Here is a 20,787-nt window from a genome sequence, read left to right as displayed (position 1 = left end):
ATGGTGAAGAGAAGAGTGGATGATGTTTATGGGATGGAGCGCGTACATTTAAAGGCTGTTTCGGTGAGGGCTTTGGAAATCCGGAGCGCGAGCACATTCACCAGTCATGTCTACGGGTCGCAGTGAGGATTTTACCAACAAGTGCAGAGAAGTTACAAGCGACGTTTGTATGGTAAATATTTATATATATTTTGCTTGACCATAACCTGAAGCCACCGATAAACCATGAACCTTTTTCAGTCAGTGTCATATAGGGGATGTAGAGGGTCTCTCGGCTCTCGCAAACCGTTTTTTGTTGTTTTTTTTTGGGGGGGGGGCGGCCTTAAATACTTAAAATACTCGTTTTTTTTTGTTTTTTTTAAGGTTTTGTGATATACGTGTGATATAAAAAATATATAAAAACCCGTTAAATAATGTCAATAACCTACCTAGCTTTGCCGGTGTAACGATACAGTTGCCCAAAATAAGGGCACGAGATCGGTTGCTATGGTTACCTCCTCACGCGAACGCTATGATATTTTTTCGGCGGTAAAAATGCGATTTTTTTTTTCCTTACTGAAATATTGATCGAAAATGCTATTAAACCATAGATGTAGCGCTACATTTGATATGGGCGTTAAAATTGTAATTGTATAAATTTTATTACAGCCAAACGTTTTAGACATTTAATAGGCTATACTTTTAAAGATGTATTTCTCTTACCCAATGTGCTAAACTGCATCACAGAAGTTTAAATATAATTTTCAATTGTGTTGAACCAATAACATTTGCTGTATGTTTGAAAACATAATGTCTGTTTCTGCAGAGTTCATCAGAGCTTGTGAGTGGCCTATTAGATCCAGCTTCTCCATCTGCTTTACCCCAAAAAATGGCATCTGATGCTTTCCAAGGCAAAGTAGCTTGCACAGGGTGTAGAGATGACATCCTAGACAGGTATCTGCTGAAGGTGAGAAGGATTATTTCCTTTAAAAATGTTTATTCATTGCATTGGCCATTTTAAATTTCTTACACCATGGTATGTTGAATGCAGGTAAATGACTTGTGCTGGCATGTGCGATGCCTTTTATGCTGCGTGTGCCAAACCACTCTAAGCGGACACACAACTTGCTATGTTAGAGGGCGAGAGGTCTTCTGCAAACGAGATTACTTAAGGTACTTACTCTGAAGATGTACAGTATATGCATACAAGATGTTTCAGTATGTATTTAACCTAATCCAAACATAATTATGATTGTTTGACAGGAGGTATCGGACATGGTGCTCGTGCTGTGGGGAAACGGTTCACTCCACAGATTGGGTACGCAGGGCAAAGGGAAATGTTTACCACCTGGCATGCTTCTTGTGCTTCTCCTGTAAGAGGCAGCTGTCCACAGGCGAGGAGTTCGCTTTGGTTGGGCAAAAATTGTTGTGTCGAGTCCATTATGACAGCATGCTGGACAAACTCAAAGGGGCTTCTGAAAAAGGTGAGTCCTGCACGAATTTAGGTGACATACAAAACCCTACAGCCTACTGTCATATGATAAACAAATTTATGAGGCCTTTAAATGACCAACATGAACAAAACGTTGCTGAAAAAACGGTTGTACACAATCTTCTACATGCCTTCTGTCGTCTAAATGATAGTTTATACTTTTTAGCAAGTAAAAGGCCTTTTAGTATAATTCTAAAAAAGTCCATCTTCATGTTGTGGTACATGTGTCTTTTTGGTGTGAAATCTTTACTGATTTTTATAAGGTAAACATAAGAATACATGACATATATACTTGCTAGACAAATCCTGTTAAAATGTGAGTATCAAATATGATGTTGTACATCAGGCTTTTGAGGAATCATTGTATTACATTGCATTATATGCTTTGCCCCCCACATAATAGTTGTTGAGTTTTGATTATAAAACAATATAATTTTGCTAAGAAATAATATTAGGAGATAAAGAGTAGCAACTGATATTTATATGCATTTTATGCAAGTAGTCTGCTATACGGTTATAAATATACAATTTATTTACATGACAAGTTATCAGAATTTCATATTATTTGGTCATATAATATGAGCAACTGCACCAAATCCCATATTTTTGCTCAGTTTGGGCCCCTGAATAAAAATTAGGCATTTTTTTCAGTATGAGCTCCATATTCTCCTATATTATACTATATGAGCCATAAAGGCCGGATATATCAAATAAGACACTTGACAAAAAAACACATAAAATATGCAAACCTTTTTTTTTTTTTTTTTTTAAAGATTTTGTCTAAAGGTTTTCTTAAACTGGTCCTTAGATTCTTCAGACTATTATTATGTCAGGATTAGACATGATTTGCATGGTTTGCGTAAAAATAATACAGCCCAAGAAATCTTAGGAAAAAAAGGAGTTGATAAATGGGCTTTTGGTTTTGTCTTCTAGTTTGTAGCATGCTCGGTCAGAAAAAATAATAACGTCTGTGCCTTACCTTTTATAATTCCAGGGAAAACCATTTGTCTTCATGGTGCGTTGCCTACAGGTTGTGAGATAAACCAAAAGCCATCAAAAAGAGCACGTACCAGTTTCACTTCAGACCAGCTACAGGTAAACAAAACCACCACTGTGTTCAATATGTCCCACATAATGAATTGAGACACGTATTAAAATGTACAGATTTCGCACTCCCTTACTGATCCTGCTGGCACTATTTCTGTGTTTGTGGCTTGCAGGTTATGCAGGCTCAGTTTGCTCAGGACAATAACCCAGATGCACAGACACTTCAGAGGCTTGCTGAACAGACTGGGCTTAGCCGACGCGTCATTCAGGTTACATTTCTTTAGCAATTTCTAAAGTACCTAAATTGAGCTATTATAAATTTGTAACTTGTTTATTTTACATTTTACATTGTTTAAATGTTTCAGTTCTTTACTATTTGCTACTGTATATGGCAACAGAAGAGAATGCTTATGTTGTCCAAGTAATTTCTTCAAATTTCTTTCTGATCAGGTGTGGTTTCAAAACTGTCGTGCCCGTCATAAGAAGCACATCTCTCCTCCTCATTCAGGAATATCGACAGGAGGTCTGTCCTCACCAAGGCCTGTTTCCAACCTAAATGAACTGCATTATACAGACACATCCATGCTTACAGCGTTACACAACATCTGCATCGATGGTGAGATTTAAGGCAATGTAGTACAATCAGCCAGATTCTCTTTAAATAGTACAAAACATACAGTTTTTAGTGTGGACAACTGTTCTGATACAGCAGAAATACTAGAAGAATTTGCTGTTTTTGATGAATATCAATGAAAACTGCAAATGGAAAAGCAAAAGCATATCGTTCCTCATTTCGAACTGAAGAAATCGCCACCCAGTACCCAATCTGAGACATAATAGCAATGTCAGATTGATGAATGAGCAGATTTCACATTAACCTGTTGTATTAGTTCTCAAATCGCATTGAACAGTTCATTCGAAAAATCGGACCGATCCGACTGCAGCTGTTCTTGAGTCAACAACTCACTAATTCAATGATTGGGGCAAAATGAACCGGGATACTGTTGTAGATTGAATGACTTGAAAACAATAACAATATAGTTATAGTCTTACCTTGTGATAATCTTTGTGTCATTTAATTTGAAAAGCAATCAATTAATCCAAATATTTAAAAACTGATTTTGCCTCATACACAGTTAATTACGATAACTAGCTGAACAAACTATTGTTAAAAAAAAAGAACAAAGACTTGAGTTGGACCTCAAAGACTTGAATCTTGACTTGGACCTCAAAGACTTGAGACTTGACTTGGACCTCAAAGACTTGAGACTTGACTTGGACCTCAAAGACTTGAGACTTGACTTGGACCTCAAAGACTTGAGACTTGACTTGGACCTCAAAGACTTGAGACTTGACTTGGACCTCAAAGACTTGAGACTTGACTTGGACCTCAAAGACTTGAGACTTGATTTTGACCTCAAAGACTTGAGACGACATTGACCTCTAAAACTTGAGTCTTGACTTGGACCTCAAAGACTTGAAACTTGACTTTGACCTCAAAGACTTGAGACGACTTTGACCCCAAAGACTTGACTTTGACCTCAAAGACTTGAGACTTGACTTTGACCTCAAAGACTTGAGACTTGACTTGGACACAAAGAGTTGAAACTTGACCTTGACCTCCAAGACTTCAAACTTGACTTTGACCTCAAAGACTTGAGACTTGACTTGGACCCCAAGACTTGAAACTTGAATTTGACCTTGAAGACTTGAGACTTGACTTGGAAGAAAAGACTTGAGACGTGACATGACCTAAGGGTCTTGTGAACATCTCTGGGAAAAGGTTTCTAGTGTCAAGATGACATAAATTTGTTCCTGTGTGTTTGTACTTTTGTTAATGGCTTTGTTTCTCTTTTATCTCCAGTTCACACTCCATGTCTACTCTATCAGCCATTATTGTCCCACCAATCAACACACCTACCAGTCAGCAGCAGCTAAACATTTTACAATTCAGTTGTAAATGCTATGCCAATTATTATATTTATGTCACTAATACCTTTTTATTAAATGTATTCATTTGTATATTTTAATTTATTAATGTGTTTTGTTCCTAACCAATGCGGTCTAAGTAAAAATAACTTCTTGTCATGTGTCTATATGAAATACTTTATTTCCAAATTTAACCTTGCATGCACTTGAATTACATCATACAATGTTATTATGCATTACAAATTAGCACAATATATGGTCTTAAAAATAATAAAAACCACACTGTAAAAGAAGAGAATTAAATAGTTACATACTAATATGATGATAAGACAAGTGTTAAAATCAAAAATAATATAATGTAAATGAATTATGAGAGCTGAATAACATTTCAGCACATACACTCACTGTATTAGTGTTCAAATTCAAGTGTTCTTAACATAAAACTGGTAAAAAATACATTTTGATTCAAATATTTGAAGAAATATCCCTTTTAAATGATAAGGAGAAAAAAATGTGTACATTGTAATAATAAAAAAAAACATCAAAATATGAGGAGAAATTAGTCAACCTAAAATAACTACTAACATTCTGCACACATAATTACATCAAGGTGTTATTAACATAAATTCAAGTCCTTCCTTGGCTATAATGAAGTGTGAACGGACACAATTAAATCACTCTGAAGGAGGAGGGTTGTAACCTACTGCTAGAGAGCAATCGATCTGATGAGAAATGCAGTTTGGATGGATGAATAATAGCAGTAATGAAGGAATAAATAGGGTTTAAAGTTCTGCACAGCAGAAAAGGGCTCAAATCAACATGTGGTTGAGGTTAAAAGGGCTGTTAACAGCGTGTTGGAATAAGGCACTTCAGCTGAACTGCAATTACAAACAGCAACTTATAAAAGTTGAGGAAAATTCATCTAGTGAAAGAGCAATTAAATGTGTTACCGGTCATTTTCTCAATATGAGAAAAGTGGCAGTTTCACCCCAAATGGGTGCTAACAGAATGCAACGGTCATATAAAAGGCAAGAATCAGTTAAAAAAATGACTAAATCTAGAAAAATGCATAGAAAGTAAGACACTTCCACACACCTATAAACAAGAAATAATCACAACTGATTTAGTTGCTTATTGTCAATTATATTTACCTTATGTTATAATTATATTTAAAACATAACAAAAAGATGCTGATCAGTTCGAAGACTCTTGTATTTATATTTTTGGGCTTCTAATAAGATTTAAAACACAAAGGCTGCCTACGGACATGACAAAATACTGCTTAAAAGCAGTCCATTTAGGACGCCGATGGTCAGTAAACAGAATAACAATCGGCAGTGTCTGTTTTTCAAGTCAGTGCCTTTTTGTTGCTTGCTCCTTTTATTTTCTGCCTTTCTTTTTCTCCTTTGGCCTCTTGTGGTTCTTCTTGTTGAGGATGGCTCGCAGGCTGCCGCCCATGTAATACGGCCGGTTTGCCGAGCCATTGTTCTTCTCCAGATCAAGCACTGAGAACAGAAGCACAAGCAACGTTAATGCCAACCAAACGTTAATGTCATGTGGAGGCAATCAGAGGCAATGCTGGGTATTTTGATAGAAGCAAAACTTAATTAGAGAAAGTTATACTATATATCTGAAAAAGGCATAAAAAAATTACAAAATATTTTCCTCATATTTTGATGGTTTTAATCAAAGTTGGCTCATTAAAAACAAATATTCCCTCCGGACATCACACACAAAAATAATATTATATATATATATATATATATATATATATATATATATATATATATATATATATATATATATATATATATATATATATATAAATATATATATATATATAAATATATATATATATATATATAAATATATATTTATATTTATATAAATTTTAAACTGAGAATGTAATGAACCAAAAAAATAAAAAATAAATACTCAAACCAATAATAATATTTAGTTCAGCTTTATTCTAATTGGAAAAAACATTATTTTTTTTAACAAAATTTTCCCCCATTAAAAGACAACTTGTACCGTACTTCACAGAGTAGCTGCAGCATCAAAACTGTCTATACATTACAAAATTACAAAAATGGCTTTTATGTTCCTTTTATAAATTGAACTTGAAAAACTTTCAGATTGATTGCAAAAAAACCAAAGGAGAGCAGTACTCTTCCTCTTAAACTAGGCACATTTACTAAATACTGCCATCAGAACACCTGGAAATTCATAGATTCTATCAAAACATGGTTATAAGAGAATATACACTGTATCTATTATGATTCCCTCAATACAATAGCATTTGCCATTAGATTATCACAAAGTTAATATTAAAATCATGTGGCACATGGACTAAGAGTCAATCCATCCACATGCACATACTATGTACTGCATGAGCTTATAAACCAGAAATGACATGAAAACAAACGGCTGTATAGAAAGAGAATGATACAGCAAGATACAAGATCTTTTCTCATTAGAGAATAAATATATAGAATAACTCGCTTTCATAATTGGTTACCTAGAATATTATCAGACTTTATATCAGTTACTTTGCTCCAGAAGACAAACAACGTGTAAGGCAATGATGAAAAATCAGCAAAAAGAAACACAAGGAAAAAGTATAGGAAAAAAGTACAGCAAGAGCCAGTCAGTATCAGCAGAGAGTGCAGAAAGGAGATCGCTTCTATAAATGCTATCGGCTCCTGATTCCATATCCCAGAAGCGGGAGAGATGCAGCGTGCTACAGTACTACCACTGTTCTTCACGTCCCACTGAGGTAACGGTTTCAGGACACAGCATACTTTTTGCCTGCTTGGTCATTTTTGTTAAGTATCCTGTGCAGGCCTGGAGGCATGTAATACGGTTTGGAAGGACTACCATCGTTCCTTTCAAGATCTTCACCTGAAGGGTGTCCCGGCAAATCAGACGACGGAAGAATGGAAGAGTGAAGGAGGAAAGACAGTGTTGCAAGAAAAAAAAGAGATAAAAGAAAGAAGAAAGAGTTAGTGAGCAGTCTTACAGTTTTAGAAGAAGATATGAAAAGAAAAAAATACATAAAGATCACAATAGGATTATAAATAGAGAAAAGTAAAGATCATGCACAGAAAAGAAGAGGAAAGGTAAAGGAAGACCAGTGCGTATGTATTTAAGTATGTATTTAAGCATTTGTTACCAAACACACATACCAGTGTGTGAATATTGCAGATTTAATAAGGTGTACTTACAGAAGCAGAGGAACAATGTATCTACACACATGGCATAGACGTTAAAGAATCCGTGTGCAATCATATAGGATCCAAATATCACAGTCTGCATGGAAAGAAAAGATTACAAGAGAAATTCACAATAGGATTATAAATAGAGAACAGAAAAGATCATGCACAGAAATGAAAAACTCTAAATGAAATATTCTTCACAACATAAGCAAGCTGTAATGCTTTAACTCACCAGTAGAGGGACCCAATGGTAATTTAATGATGGCACCTCTTCCTGGATTACTGGTATTTGGCGGGTAAAGAAAAAGAATGCGAGGACACCTGCAAAAAATAACATTCACAACATCAGCAAACAAAAAGAGCCTGCAAACAATGTGACATAATCAATAATTTGTTTATAGTTTAATTTATGTGCATATGTAGGCAGTTAGTCTATGCGGTGTCTGTGTGCATTGGTTTAAAGTCCTCAGACTCTGTTAGTCTTAATGTTTCCCTGTCTGTATGACAGATAAAATGGTCACTCACCCACACTCCCTGAGATCAGCAGTTTGCCCAAGAACAGCAGGAAGTCAGTCACCTTGTCCAGAACAGCAACTCTAGAGAGCGAGAGAACAGAATAATAAACAGATGCTGTATATAGTCATATTTAATCTTAGAACTGTTAAATAAATTAGATATTTAATTATATGGAATATTTAAACAATTCACAGTTTAATTGATAATATTTATCTGAATACAAGTTTTGTGTGACAAAAAAATAAATAAATTCCATTTCTGACTTATAATAATCGAATATTTTTGAAATTATGCTTTCTTTTATGGTATGAAGGCAACATTTAGTGAAATTTGACTGATAGTTCTCCGATAATACGAGAAAGTTACGAGAGATAATACGAGCGAGAAAAAATAAATCATATCAATAATAACATCCTAAAAACATCTCTGAAATGTCACAATAACTGGAACAAATTATTGCACAGGTGTGTGTAAAAGAAAGTCCTTGCAGCTTCACACCTTGACAATGACATTAGGAATGTCTCAGCTGTGCAGAGTCTCACCTCATAACGTTCCTCATTAACAGGAAGAAAGCGTCTCGCGCTGAGGCACAGAAATTCTTCCCATATATTGAAATCTGAGGAGTAAAAGGAGATTAAATGAGCAATAAATGACAGACCTATCAGTCGGTCTGTCTCCACAACTCGGGTTTGACATTGCCTTTCACTTTTACTTAAATTAAACTATTTAAAAGTATCTTCACTCAAAAGGCATATAGTTATATATATATATATATATATATATATATATATATATATATATATAGAATAAAGTTATGAAATGCCTGTACCTTGAAAAAGTGGGGTGACTCACCATAATGTAAGCATTCCTGTTCATGAACTTGATGAAGTGCTCAAGGCACCAGAAACAGCATTTGAGGCAGCACAGCAGGAAGCGTGTAAATGCATTGTGAGCACCTGTGACAAAGACAGAAGGAAGAGCAGCATCATTAGTCACAATGTATTCTATACTGATACTGTTGGGGTCATTTTAATGTTTATGAAAGAAATCTCTCTCTCTCTCCCTCTCTCTCTCTCTCTCTCTCTCTCTCTCTATAATATATATATATATATATATATATATATATATATATATATATATATATATATATATATATATATATATATATATATATATATATACATATACATATATATATACATATACATATATATATATATATATATATATATATATATATATATATATATATATATATATATATATATATATATATATATATATATATATACATACATATACATATATATATACATACATATACATATATATATACATATACATATATATATACATATACATATATATATATATATATATATATATATACATATACATATATATATATATATATATATATATATATATATATATATATATATATATATATATATATATATATATATATATATATATATATATATATAGAATACTAATTTCAAAAGAACAGTTTCACCAAACCTGTTACAAATGAAAATTTGAATGCAATTTTTATACCTTTCAGTTTGTGGTCGAGATACTCCAGAATAATCCGGATGAACTGTACGATGGAAAGAATCAAAGCTCCAAATGCAAGAGAGCCTGTGTGATACCTGGAAAACATTGTAATGTGATTAAAGTGAACTTTTCATTTCATTCCAACAGCCCTTCACACTCACAGACATAATCACATACAAGCTTCTAAAAGCACCGATAGCAACACACCTTAAAGCCCTGCCAAATGATGAAGCCAAGGGGCAAGGTGGGATGTCTTCTGGCTTCCTCAAGGCCCAGTAATATGAGGCAAAAGCCCCAGCGAGGGTGCACTGGCCCAGAGCGATGGTGAAATTCACCAGCCAGAGGAAGACCAGTAAATTGCAGAGCTGAAGTACAAAGATATAACGGTGGTACAAACTCTCCCCACCGTAAAAAGCAAACGTGCACTGGGAGCCTGGACACAGTTTAGTCACGTTTGATTGACTGAAGGTCTGAAACACATCAAAGAGACACAAACAATCACCAATATGACACGGTTACCATATCTGAATCAACAGACATGGACTCAATACTCAAACTTAGTACAAGGAAAAGCTGTACATCGATTAAGCAGACTGTTCTTGTATCTCAGATGATCAGTTTACAGTAGGGTTAGTGCTTACCTCTGGGTCACAGGTGAGATTGGTATACTTGCAGTCAGGTAGTGTTGACATTACTTTATAGACTGCATCGCCAGATGATGCCAGGAACCTGAAAGATTTGGTTAAGGAGACTAAAATTTAATATATCTATCTATCTATATACATATAAGATATTTAATGCTAATTTTAATCCAGCATTCAATTAAATTGAGATTTGGATACACAGCAGTAACGGCCCAGTATGCGATACACAGAGACAGCAGCAGAAAGGTGATGATGGGATAGAACAGTGTTGACATGATGCAGCCAATCGCCCTGTAGGAAAGAAAGAGATGTGAACAAACAAAACAAAACATTTGACAGCTTTGTTTCAGATGTTTATCTGTTCTATTCATTTACATGCACTGTCATTAAATGAAAGGAAGAGAAAGAAACTAACTTGCTGCCCTCCTTCAGAAGAGCGATGGCAATACGAACTCTGTTCCGCAGGAATATCAGCACTAAGATGATGAAAGCTTCAATGACAGCCAAGGAGATCACTGCGGAAAAAATATCAAGCTGTCATTCTTCCATCAAACTGAACTTTTCATAACCTTCATCAACCTGACAGTGCAGATGCATTGCTTGGTTTGAGATTTTTTTATTTGATTTAAACCGCACTATAAATACATATACACTGGAATAACTGAAGAAGTCTCACTGAATATGAGCCAGGTCTGACTCAGCTGCAGGTACACTCGAAAGTCAGTCTGGAATCCAATGTCTGAGATGGTGATATCAGAGTCCGGCTTCCCCTTGAGAGAACTGTACTCCCAATAACAATGCCATATTCCTGTAAGTGACAGTGGGTGAAATTGTGTCATCAGTTTCTCACCCTTATATATTTATAAACCCATAACACTTTTGTTTAACTTTAGAAGACAAATAAAGATATTTTTAATGAAATCAGAGAGATTTCTGTCCGTCTGTTGAAAGTCTGTCCACCCCAAACTCTGACGCTTCAATGACGCGCAATAATAAACCTCATTGGTTCTTGCACGTCAAGGAAGGATGCATGAGCTTTCCTTTACTGTTTCCCATACATTGACTAGACTGTGGCGGCCCGCCACGTTCTAATTTGTCCCGCCACAGTCTTGAAATGAAACGTAAATTAGGTTTGTCGCCATATTTAAATTACCGTCTGATAATTGCGCTCTTTTATATGGCAAAAGTGGGAGTCATAGAGCAAAATAAGTAGACTAGCACCAATTAAGTTTTCGTGCACTTTATTCAAAGTCACCTGAAGCCATTCCATAGCTTCATGTGAGGGACAGAAGAATATGTACATCGATAATTTCACGGTCAGAAACTCGTCTTCCCTCTGCCACAGCTGTCAATCATTCAGCACTCAAACAGCGCGTCGTGTTCGGTAATGACAGTCAGCATGGTAAAACTCTACAATAGGATATATTCCCATTATTATACTTGGTATGTAGATAAAGGGCTGTGGATTTGCATAAAACATCTTGCTGGAGTTCATTGCTGTTTCTGAACGATGTCATCATATTGTCTACAGGGTGTCTGTTAGATCGCACAACATAAGGACTATGAATTCGCGTCACACGCACGATAGCTGGAATTTTAAAAAGTGAGAAGAAACATATGATTTATAAACTTTTAGATGCAGTCAGGTATACACAGGGATTCTCTTTGTACCCTGAACTTTTCAATGCGCAGCGCAACTGCGCGCTCTGACTCGATATTGCTTCAAGCGCATCATTCTGCACCCAGGATGTGCATTAGCGTTTTTTTGCTGCTGTTTTGAAGCGTTTCATATTATCATGGTTTTGCACACTGAAAGATTATTAATAGCCTATTTTGATCTGTCGTATCTATCATATCTTGTTGCCCCATTAAAAAGCTGCACAGTACATTTAAAATAAGCGTCTTTTAATCTTACATTAATATACATATAATTATTTACATATAAATCTAATCTGGATTGGTTAACAAACCAAAGAGTGACCATTAGTTTAACAAATACAGATGCAGGCTCCCACTAATAAACTAATTCAACAAAGGTAACCTCTTTTGCTACATATTTTAATGGTTTAAAGGTGTACTCTACATGTTTGACCACTTATGAACTATCATTTAGCCTACTACATGCTGTGTACGTGACTAATGTGCTCTATCATCACCAATAAATAAATTACTATTAGAGCACAAAATGGTTTACAAGAGAACACATTTCTTCATTGATCTAGTCACTTAATTTTGCTGTCAGAATGCACCAGATTCATGCATTTAAATTTTAAATTTACAAAATTTTCCTCCAGGGGGCATGCCCCCCGACCCCCCTAGAGGAACCGATGTCCACCCACCACACTCTCACAAAATCCTGTGGGAAACATTGCACTATGTATATTTACTCAATATTATTTATGTGAATAAAACCTTTAATTAAATCTGTTGATTGTATAAAGTGATCGTGTCTCTTCAGAAGACTTGGAAAAATCTGCTTGATTCATATAAATTAGGTTTACAATCTCTTTATGAACATTACGAAGCATCAGAGTTTGGAGGGACAGAAATATCTCAGATTTCAGAAGACAAACAAAAGTCTTATGGGTTTGGAACGACATGAGGGTAAGTAAATGATGACAGATTTTTCAATTTTGGGTGAACGAACCCTTTATGTTCAGTTACAAGACCAGAAGAGTTTATTTGCAATCCAAACAAACAATAAGAAAGTCCGGTTCATGAACGATTTGAGCTGGATAAATTAATACATTGAAAAGATTTGACTCAAAAGGACTTTTTGAAGTTTTAAAAGAGTGATTTTCTGTTGTGTTCCACTGAAGAACAACAGTCATGAGAGTGACTATTCTTTTAAAAGGTTACTGTTAGATATTGAAGTCTAGTATATGACTAAGTTTAGTATTGAGTTTTGGTCTGTAAGGTTCTGTAGTCAATACCAACCATAGCCAACAGCTGCGATGACCCCGAAGATGACCATATAGAAGAGAACCCCAGCGGTGAACCTCAGCAGGAGAATAAAGATCAGACTGACCAGCATGCTAATCACCAGACCACTGAAAACACCCATAAAAACAGATCAGCTACAACATATTAATCTGTTGTATTTAGTTTAATGGTCAGACACTAATGTAATACATACATTAGGATCCAAAACCAAGAGCTGGCATAATCCTCAAAGATCTTGATGCCGATCTCCTTTGCATCCAACAGGCTGGTGATGCCACTGTAAAAGAGCAAGAAAACCATCAAAAAACAATACAAACTGCACTTTATTGACTGTACAGAGCAGTATATGAGGAGGTTTGTGTCTCTCTCTCATAAACATGCCACATACTGTCCATTTTTCATAAAACTAAGAAGCAAAGACACACTACAGCTCAACAGTGGTCAGCTAGATGTTTCACACAGGTGTTACCAGATGTTTCACACAAGTGTTAACGGTGTAAGAAGACATCAGTTTTGTTCTATTGTCCTCCTTTCATGAAAAAGGCTTTTTTTTTTTCATGCACAGTGGAGGACAAGGGTTAAGACTTTGTTTATTTTATCTGACAACTGAAAACGATGCTGTGAGAGGCAGAAGTACAGTCTGTACAATAAGCCGTTCTGTCTAAAAGCTCATTGATCACATCTAATTTTCTCCATTTTTTTTTTAGTCTCTGGACTTTATTTCTAACCATCACAGTCTCTCGTTTTCATTCAGGTCACAATAAAAATTAATATATCACACTTTATGTAAATCTATGGTGATAGAAGTATTTGTAAATACACTACCATTCAAAAGTTTTAGTTTTTTTTTCCCTCAGCGAGGATGCATTAAATTGATCAAATGTGTAAATGCGTTAATAATGTTACATTTCTATTTAAAATAAATACTGTTCTTGTGAACTTACTATTCATCAAAGAATCCTAAAAAATATCACATTTGCCATAAAAATATTAAGCAGCACATCTGTTTTTAACATTGATAATATAAAGAAATGTTTCTTTAGCACTAGATCAGCATATTATAATGATTTCCGAAGGATCATGTGACACTGAAGACTAGAGTAATGATGCTGAAAATTCATCATCATTACCATCAAAAAAATAAATAAAAATTCAACCCAAACTTTTGAATGGTAGTGTGTTCAATGGATTTGATTTTTATTACTTGTAAGCTAGTTACATTAATATTTTATACAGTAATGTGATGCTCATTGATTTGTACAGAGGTGAAGTAGTTTCGAAAAGGATAGCAGCAATGTTATGGAGGCTATTAGCCTGTCAAGCTACAAGCTACTAAATTTAAAGTAGTTTAGTTAAACTACAGTGAAGCTACTATAAATGCAGTAGTCTAAACTTAGCTAGCTAGCTAAATATGTTGTATAATTGTTGTAAAAAAATATCTGAATATTGCTATAAAAAAATGCAGTGCAGACATCTGCACATGGACTCAAAGAATCATGTGAATGGTTCATATGAGAGTGTGTGGAAGTTCATTCGGCTCCTGAGTGTGAAAAAAAAACAACAACAAAAAAACAGCATTTTGTCATGTTATACCACTAGTTGCTGGAAAAAGTAGCTTGCTGCTTGCTATTGTCATGATACAAAAAAAATATAGTTAGGTTTAGTTAGTTACTTCCAAACACTGGATAACAGATATTAAAGGTGCCGTAGAATGGAAAATTGAATTTACCTTGGCATAGCTGAATAACAAGAGTTCAGTACATGGAAATGACATACAGTGAGTCTCAAACTCCATTGTTTCCTCCTTCTTATGTAAATCTCATTTGTTTAAAAGACCTCAGAAGAACAGGCGAATCTCAACATAACACCGACTGTTACGTAACAGTCGGGATCATTAATACAGCTATGGAAAAAATTAAGAGACCACTTAACATTGATTTCTGAACTTGGAGTGGTCTCTTAATTTTTTCCATAGCTGTATGTACGCCCCCAATATTTGCATATGCCAGCTCATGTTCAAGGCATTAGACAAGGGCAGACAGTATTAACGTCTGGATGTGCACAGCTGAATCATCAGACTAGGTAAGCAAGCAAGGACAATAGCGAAAAATGGCAGATGGAGCAATAATAACTGACATGATTCATGATATCATGATATTTTTAGTGATATTTGTAAATTGTCTTTCTAAATGTTTCGTTAGCATGTTGCTAATGTACTGTTAAATGTGGTTAAAGTTACCATCGTTTCTTACTGTATTCACGGAGACAAGAGCCGTCACTATTTTCATTTTTAAACACTTGCAGTCTGTATAATTCATAAACACAACTTCATTCTTTATAAATCTCTCCAACAGTGTGTAATGTTAGCTTTAGCCATGGAGCACAGCCTCAAATTCATTCAGAATCAAATGTAAACATCCAAATAAACACTGTACTTACGCGATTAGACATGCTGCATGACGAACACTTTGTAAAGATCCATTTTGAGGGTTATATTAGCTGTGTAAACTTTGTTTATGCTGTTTAAGGCAGTCGTGAGCTTGGGGGCAGGGAGCGTGAGAATTTAAAGGGGCCGCAGCCTGAATCAGTGAATTTATAATGATGCCCCAAAATAGGCGGTTAAAAAAATAAAAATAAAAAAATAAATCTATGGGGTATTTTGAGCTGAAACTTCAGAGACACATTCAGAGGACACCTTAGACTTATATTACTGATATATTATCTTTTGAAAATGCGTTCTACGGCACCTTTAAGTTCTCCAAGTAATGCTAATGAAAAGTGTGTTTCTTTTTCAACAGCAGAGAAGCTGTTGATGAATGAAGAGATCTCTGTTTCAATATTAACAGTGTCATCTACATTTCAAACTCCTACGCTCAATATTGCATGGCCGAAAACATGATCAATCTGGTTTCAGTGCAAAACGACCTTCCTTCCTTCTATTTGCAACTACTGTATATTCTTAAAAGCTCTTTCATCAGACAGCCATCTGAAAGGCAGTGAGATTTTGTCAGTGACCTCAGTTCTGATGAGGGGAAAAAACAGAGAGAAGTGTTTTTTTTCTGTTCTACAGATTCTTTGAGATGCTGCAGGTGCAGAATATGTGGTGAGGGAGGTTAGTTTGAAGATAAGCGAAGGACAAGGTCAAGTTTCAAAGATGAGAAGAAATGAAGACCTTTCTGTTCCTTGCTGCATGGCTGTAACTTTGCTACAAAAAAAGAAGCATTGAGCATGTTACAAAAGACACACAGGAAGCAAAAACCACGGCTTTCTGCAATCAGGTAAAGAGCTGTTAAGCATCAGCAGATTATAGCATAAAAGTGCTCGTTTTTTTATAACTGGTTAAAGCCTGTTCACACAGGACACATTCTTGCATTCAAAAACAGCTACATAGAAATCTTTTAACAAATTTTACCTTGCAGCAAGATGCAAAGCAACAGCTAAAGATGTAAGAACACGTCCTGTGGTCTATTAGTTACAAGAAACCTGCCTGCCAAAATAAGAATGTACCCCATGGGACATTTCACACCAGGCGTTTACATCAGTGCTATTATGGCAGCAGCAAACTCATGCAGACATGCACAGCTTGACTTGCATGGCTTAAAAGGCCAGATTCTCTCTGACCTTTATAAGGCCTAATGTCATACCCAGATAAAACTTTCCTCTCTTGCCTGGATGGAAAGACAGTATATTTAGGAACAAAGGTTAGAAATAACTGTATTATTTGTTTACCTGCTGTATCTACCAAGTCAAAAGCAGATGTTTTTAATATTAAGATACAATATTAAACATACACTTCCATTCAAATGTTTGGGGTCAGTCTTTTTATTTATTTTGAGAGAGAGAAATTAATACTCTTTCAAAGAGCATGTATTTAAAATATAATCCTGAAAAAATCCTGGAAAAAATGTATAATTGTTTCTACAAAAATATTAAGCAGCACAATTGTTTTCAACATTAGTAATAATAATAATAATAATAATAATAATAAATGTCAACAAATCAGCATATTAGAATGATTTCTCAAGGATCATGGGACACTGAAGACTGCAGTAATGGTACTGAAAATTCAGCTTTGCATCACAGGAAATTACGTTTTAAAATATATTTAAATCGAAAACGGTTATTTGAAATTGTACTAATATTTAACGAGATACCTATTTTTGACCAAATAAATGCAGACTTTAAGACTATAAGAAGCATCTTTCAAAAATATGAAGAAAATCTTACTGACCCCAAACTTTTGAACAGTAGTGTTCACTCAAATCGGACTCCTATAAACTCTGGCATTAGGACCCTGATATAAAGTGAAGGGGTTTATTTTGTGTTAATGACCAGCTAGCTGTATATTATTCCACCTGTAGCTCAGCTACTTAACCAAATAAATACGTAAATAGACATGAAATGTTGAGTATGTGAGAAGTAGACCACGGAGTGATACGAGAGACATGAAACTAGCGCAGTTTTTAAATTATATGTACTATAACAATGTAGGTAAATGATACAGTTTAGCGGTCATTATATAACAATATTTGATAACAGAATGGTGCCTGCAATTAATGTTGATATTTGAGAAGCACTGTCGCAACTAAACTAAGCTCATATGTCACAGCATGGCTGTTTTGACATGCCTAACTAGTTTTCACACTTGTAGCCAGACAGACAGTGCACCATCAGTCCAATATCTATTAAATAGGCTGGTAGAAGGCTATAGCCTTAAATGAGTGATCCTAAGCAAAACTAATAAGCGAATCTTACTTTGCCGCATCTCTCAGATCGATGACACTTCTGGTTTTACCATGTCCATCTTTGAAGCTTGTTTGGTTGGCAACAGTTAACATCCCGTTTCTGGTGATAAAATCGGGAAAGCACCTCTGGAGAACTGAAAGACATTAAGAATAAAGCAAAATTAAAACCCTTTAAGTATTTATATACAGTATTCAAAAGATATTTTAAGGACATGCTTCGTGTCTGTCTGCACTTGTGTTTTTTCACCCTGACTTCAAGGCCTGAATTCCTGAGAGGTGATAAGCAGCAGCTATCCCAGGGTTTTGTATCATTCTGTGTCTCCTCTGCTGATATGGAGAGGACACAGTGACCTTCTCAGCCTTGCCAGAGACATTGTCTCTTTTTCTATCTCTTATATTACTCACAATGTTTACACTGAAGCATGTATGATGGCTTCAAAGAGGTCCAGTACCCTAAACTGAAACTCTTGATCTCCTGCTGCACAAGTTTCTATTCATATTCACATCAGAACTGTCAACGATTAATCTAACATGAAAGTTGATTACATTTATATATATTATATGTGTGTATACACACACATATATAAATGTGTGTGTGTGTTTGTGTGTGTATTATATAGAACACATAGAACAAACACTAGGCTAAATATAGTATAAACCAAAGTGACAGAACTTAAATTTAATGCAAAAATAATAAGGAAATAACCAGTATATATATATATATATATATATATATATATATATATATATATATATATATATATATATATATATATATATATATATATATTATATATATATATATATATTATATATATTATATATATTATATATTATATATATATATTATATATATATATATATATATATATATATATATATATATTTTAAGATTCTCTTGAAACACAATTTGTGCATTTAAAATTTACTGGACTGAAATTTTGCACCAAGACAAAACATTTTAGGACAGAAAGCATTGTTTTTACTATGCATTCTTCCCAGTTTTTTAAAAATAAATTTACATTTTTTCCCCAATTTTTTAAATAAAAACTCACATGGTCTGCTTGGCACAATCATTGAGGGACAATCTTCATCCCTAAGCACCTGAGAAACCGGCTGCCAAATGGGATAGAAAAGGAAAAAAAGAAGATATTTTACTAAAATAATCCTTATAGAGCATTCTGCCCTCTACAATATCTCTCCAGTCTGTCAAGCCTGGCTAAACGTGCATGTGTGAAAATCCAGTGACTCAGCAGAATTAGACCATTGATGGTTTGCGTTGACATTTACGCACTAACACGCAAAAGAAATGTGGTGCCTGCTGGAGGATACATCTGACGTATCGGCTTGCTAAGATGAACCATCGTCATCACAAGTGCTAATGTATCTGACAATAACAGGTGTACAAATTCCTCCAGAAATAACAGGGTTCTCACCCTCTTTTTAACTAATAAATTTCCATGATTTTCCCAGTCATTTGTGATTACTGGATAAGTATTATTCAATCAATTATCAACTTGCTAATAAATCATTTAGACTTTAGTAATTTTTAGGCAAAGAAATATTTTACAGTAGAGAGTAACATGAAAAATATATAGCTTATATATTCACTATAAAAATGTCTGACTTTGAATAAGATTTCATTTCAATGGCCTGGGGGAAAAATACATATTAAAATTCCATGACTTTTTCAAGAATATTCAAACTTTTATCAAAAGCCAGTGTGCATTTTTGTTCTGTCATCTCTGAATTTAAACAAAGTTCTGGCTCTTAAAAGATATCCACATGGTACCTTATCAGGATTGTTGAATCCCGGCTTGCAGAATTGCTTGTAGTATTCCCAGTAGGTCTTATTGCGTCTATAGTTGTATTGCATGTCAATGTATGTGGCAAATCTATCTGGGCACTTGGATACACACAGCTGAGGTGAACAAGAGAGGAAGAGAAACATCAGCTACAAATAAAACAAGCAGTGCTAAAATACAGAGCAATCTAGCTTAGAAAGAATGACAGATAGTTTGCACGAGTGTCTGTATTACCTGAGTTGTAGGGCACTGGAGGTTAATGAGGACTGTAGGATTGGCACATTGTAAAATATTGAAGTAAAATAATATGGCTTTATTTCTGTGGGGGAGAAACAGAAGTTGTCTCAATCCAGTATATAATGTAATGTAATGTAATGTAATGTAATGTAATGTAATATAAAGTGTGAGACTACTATTATATGTTTTTATTAATTTTTTTAATTAAAATATAATGACTTTAACACTCCTCCGGACTCATACTCACGCATTAGGAGTGTCCCGCTGTCCACAGAACTGCCCATAGCTGTCTGTCGGGTAGACCACTTTCCGGGGATCCCCATGCATCCAGGCTTAAAAAAATATAACACAAGCCATGTCATCTAAATCATGCATCTCAAATAATTTCTATAATTAAAAAACACATTTAAAACAGTCTTTTATTTTTGTACCAGCAACCTCAGTATTTTATGGCACTGAAACTACACCCACTGTTCCTGTTGAGAAGGAACAGGCACAAGCAAAGAGGACAAACAAGAAAAGATGCTTGAAAAACAAACTAAAAATAAAGTGAAACCCCTTATTTAATTTTGAGCACAAGAGGCTCTTTATGTAATTTAGCATGCGATTCAAATGCACAGTGAATCGAACACACTGCAGCTCTGTGGAGAACGATTCTGCCTGATGATTTAATTGTCT

General features: G+C 34.8%; 2 protein-coding genes across 7 annotated transcripts in view; one reads left to right on the top strand and one right to left on the bottom strand.

The window, feature by feature from the left end:
* On the top strand, positions 1 to 4,456 carry LOC137026307 (LIM/homeobox protein Lhx8). The gene is given in 9 exon segments (XM_067393596.1): positions 1 to 104; positions 106 to 172; positions 806 to 946; positions 1,031 to 1,152; positions 1,243 to 1,463; positions 2,466 to 2,566; positions 2,692 to 2,787; positions 2,969 to 3,134; positions 4,383 to 4,456. Coding segments are annotated over 9 exon segments (1,092 nt in total).
* Positions 4,457 to 4,615: 159 nt separating this feature from the next.
* The window catches only part of slc44a5b (solute carrier family 44 member 5b), a 24,123-nt gene continuing 7,951 nt past the window's right edge, over positions 4,616 to 20,787 (bottom strand). Inside the window, exons 1-19 of one of the 6 annotated variants that reach the window (XM_067394639.1) lie at positions 19,860 to 19,990; positions 19,123 to 19,183; positions 18,078 to 18,201; positions 16,967 to 16,990; positions 16,495 to 16,527; positions 13,516 to 13,599; positions 13,317 to 13,429; positions 11,056 to 11,187; positions 10,795 to 10,894; positions 10,578 to 10,670; positions 10,377 to 10,464; positions 9,943 to 10,205; positions 9,736 to 9,830; positions 9,031 to 9,134; positions 8,721 to 8,794; positions 8,188 to 8,258; positions 7,895 to 7,983; positions 7,672 to 7,756; positions 4,616 to 5,952 (exon numbers count right to left, since the gene is read on the bottom strand). In XM_067394639.1, the coding sequence (XP_067250740.1) occupies positions 5,828 to 5,952; positions 7,672 to 7,756; positions 7,895 to 7,983; positions 8,188 to 8,258; positions 8,721 to 8,794; positions 9,031 to 9,134; positions 9,736 to 9,830; positions 9,943 to 10,205; positions 10,377 to 10,464; positions 10,578 to 10,670; positions 10,795 to 10,894; positions 11,056 to 11,187; positions 13,317 to 13,429; positions 13,516 to 13,599; positions 16,495 to 16,527; positions 16,967 to 16,990; positions 18,078 to 18,201; positions 19,123 to 19,183; positions 19,860 to 19,943 (1,842 nt within the window). In that variant the 5' untranslated portion in view covers positions 19,944 to 19,990 and the 3' untranslated portion in view covers positions 4,616 to 5,827. Of the gene's footprint in view, positions 5,953 to 6,434; positions 7,349 to 7,671; positions 7,757 to 7,894; positions 7,984 to 8,187; positions 8,259 to 8,720; positions 8,795 to 9,030; positions 9,135 to 9,735; positions 9,831 to 9,942; positions 10,206 to 10,376; positions 10,465 to 10,577; positions 10,671 to 10,794; positions 10,895 to 11,055; positions 11,188 to 13,316; positions 13,430 to 13,515; positions 13,600 to 16,494; positions 16,528 to 16,966; positions 16,991 to 18,077; positions 18,202 to 19,122; positions 19,184 to 19,859; positions 19,991 to 20,106; positions 20,192 to 20,356; positions 20,442 to 20,787 lie in introns of those variants that run through there. The other 5 variants (XM_067394644.1, XM_067394640.1, XM_067394642.1 and 2 more) reach the window with 5 other exon arrangements.

Source organism: Chanodichthys erythropterus, chromosome 9, assembly GCF_024489055.1.
Source record: "Chanodichthys erythropterus isolate Z2021 chromosome 9, ASM2448905v1, whole genome shotgun sequence".
NCBI lineage: Eukaryota > Metazoa > Chordata > Actinopteri > Cypriniformes > Xenocyprididae > Chanodichthys > Chanodichthys erythropterus.
Note: the sequence above shows the minus strand (reverse complement) of the source record. Positions and strands in the feature narration are given on the sequence as shown.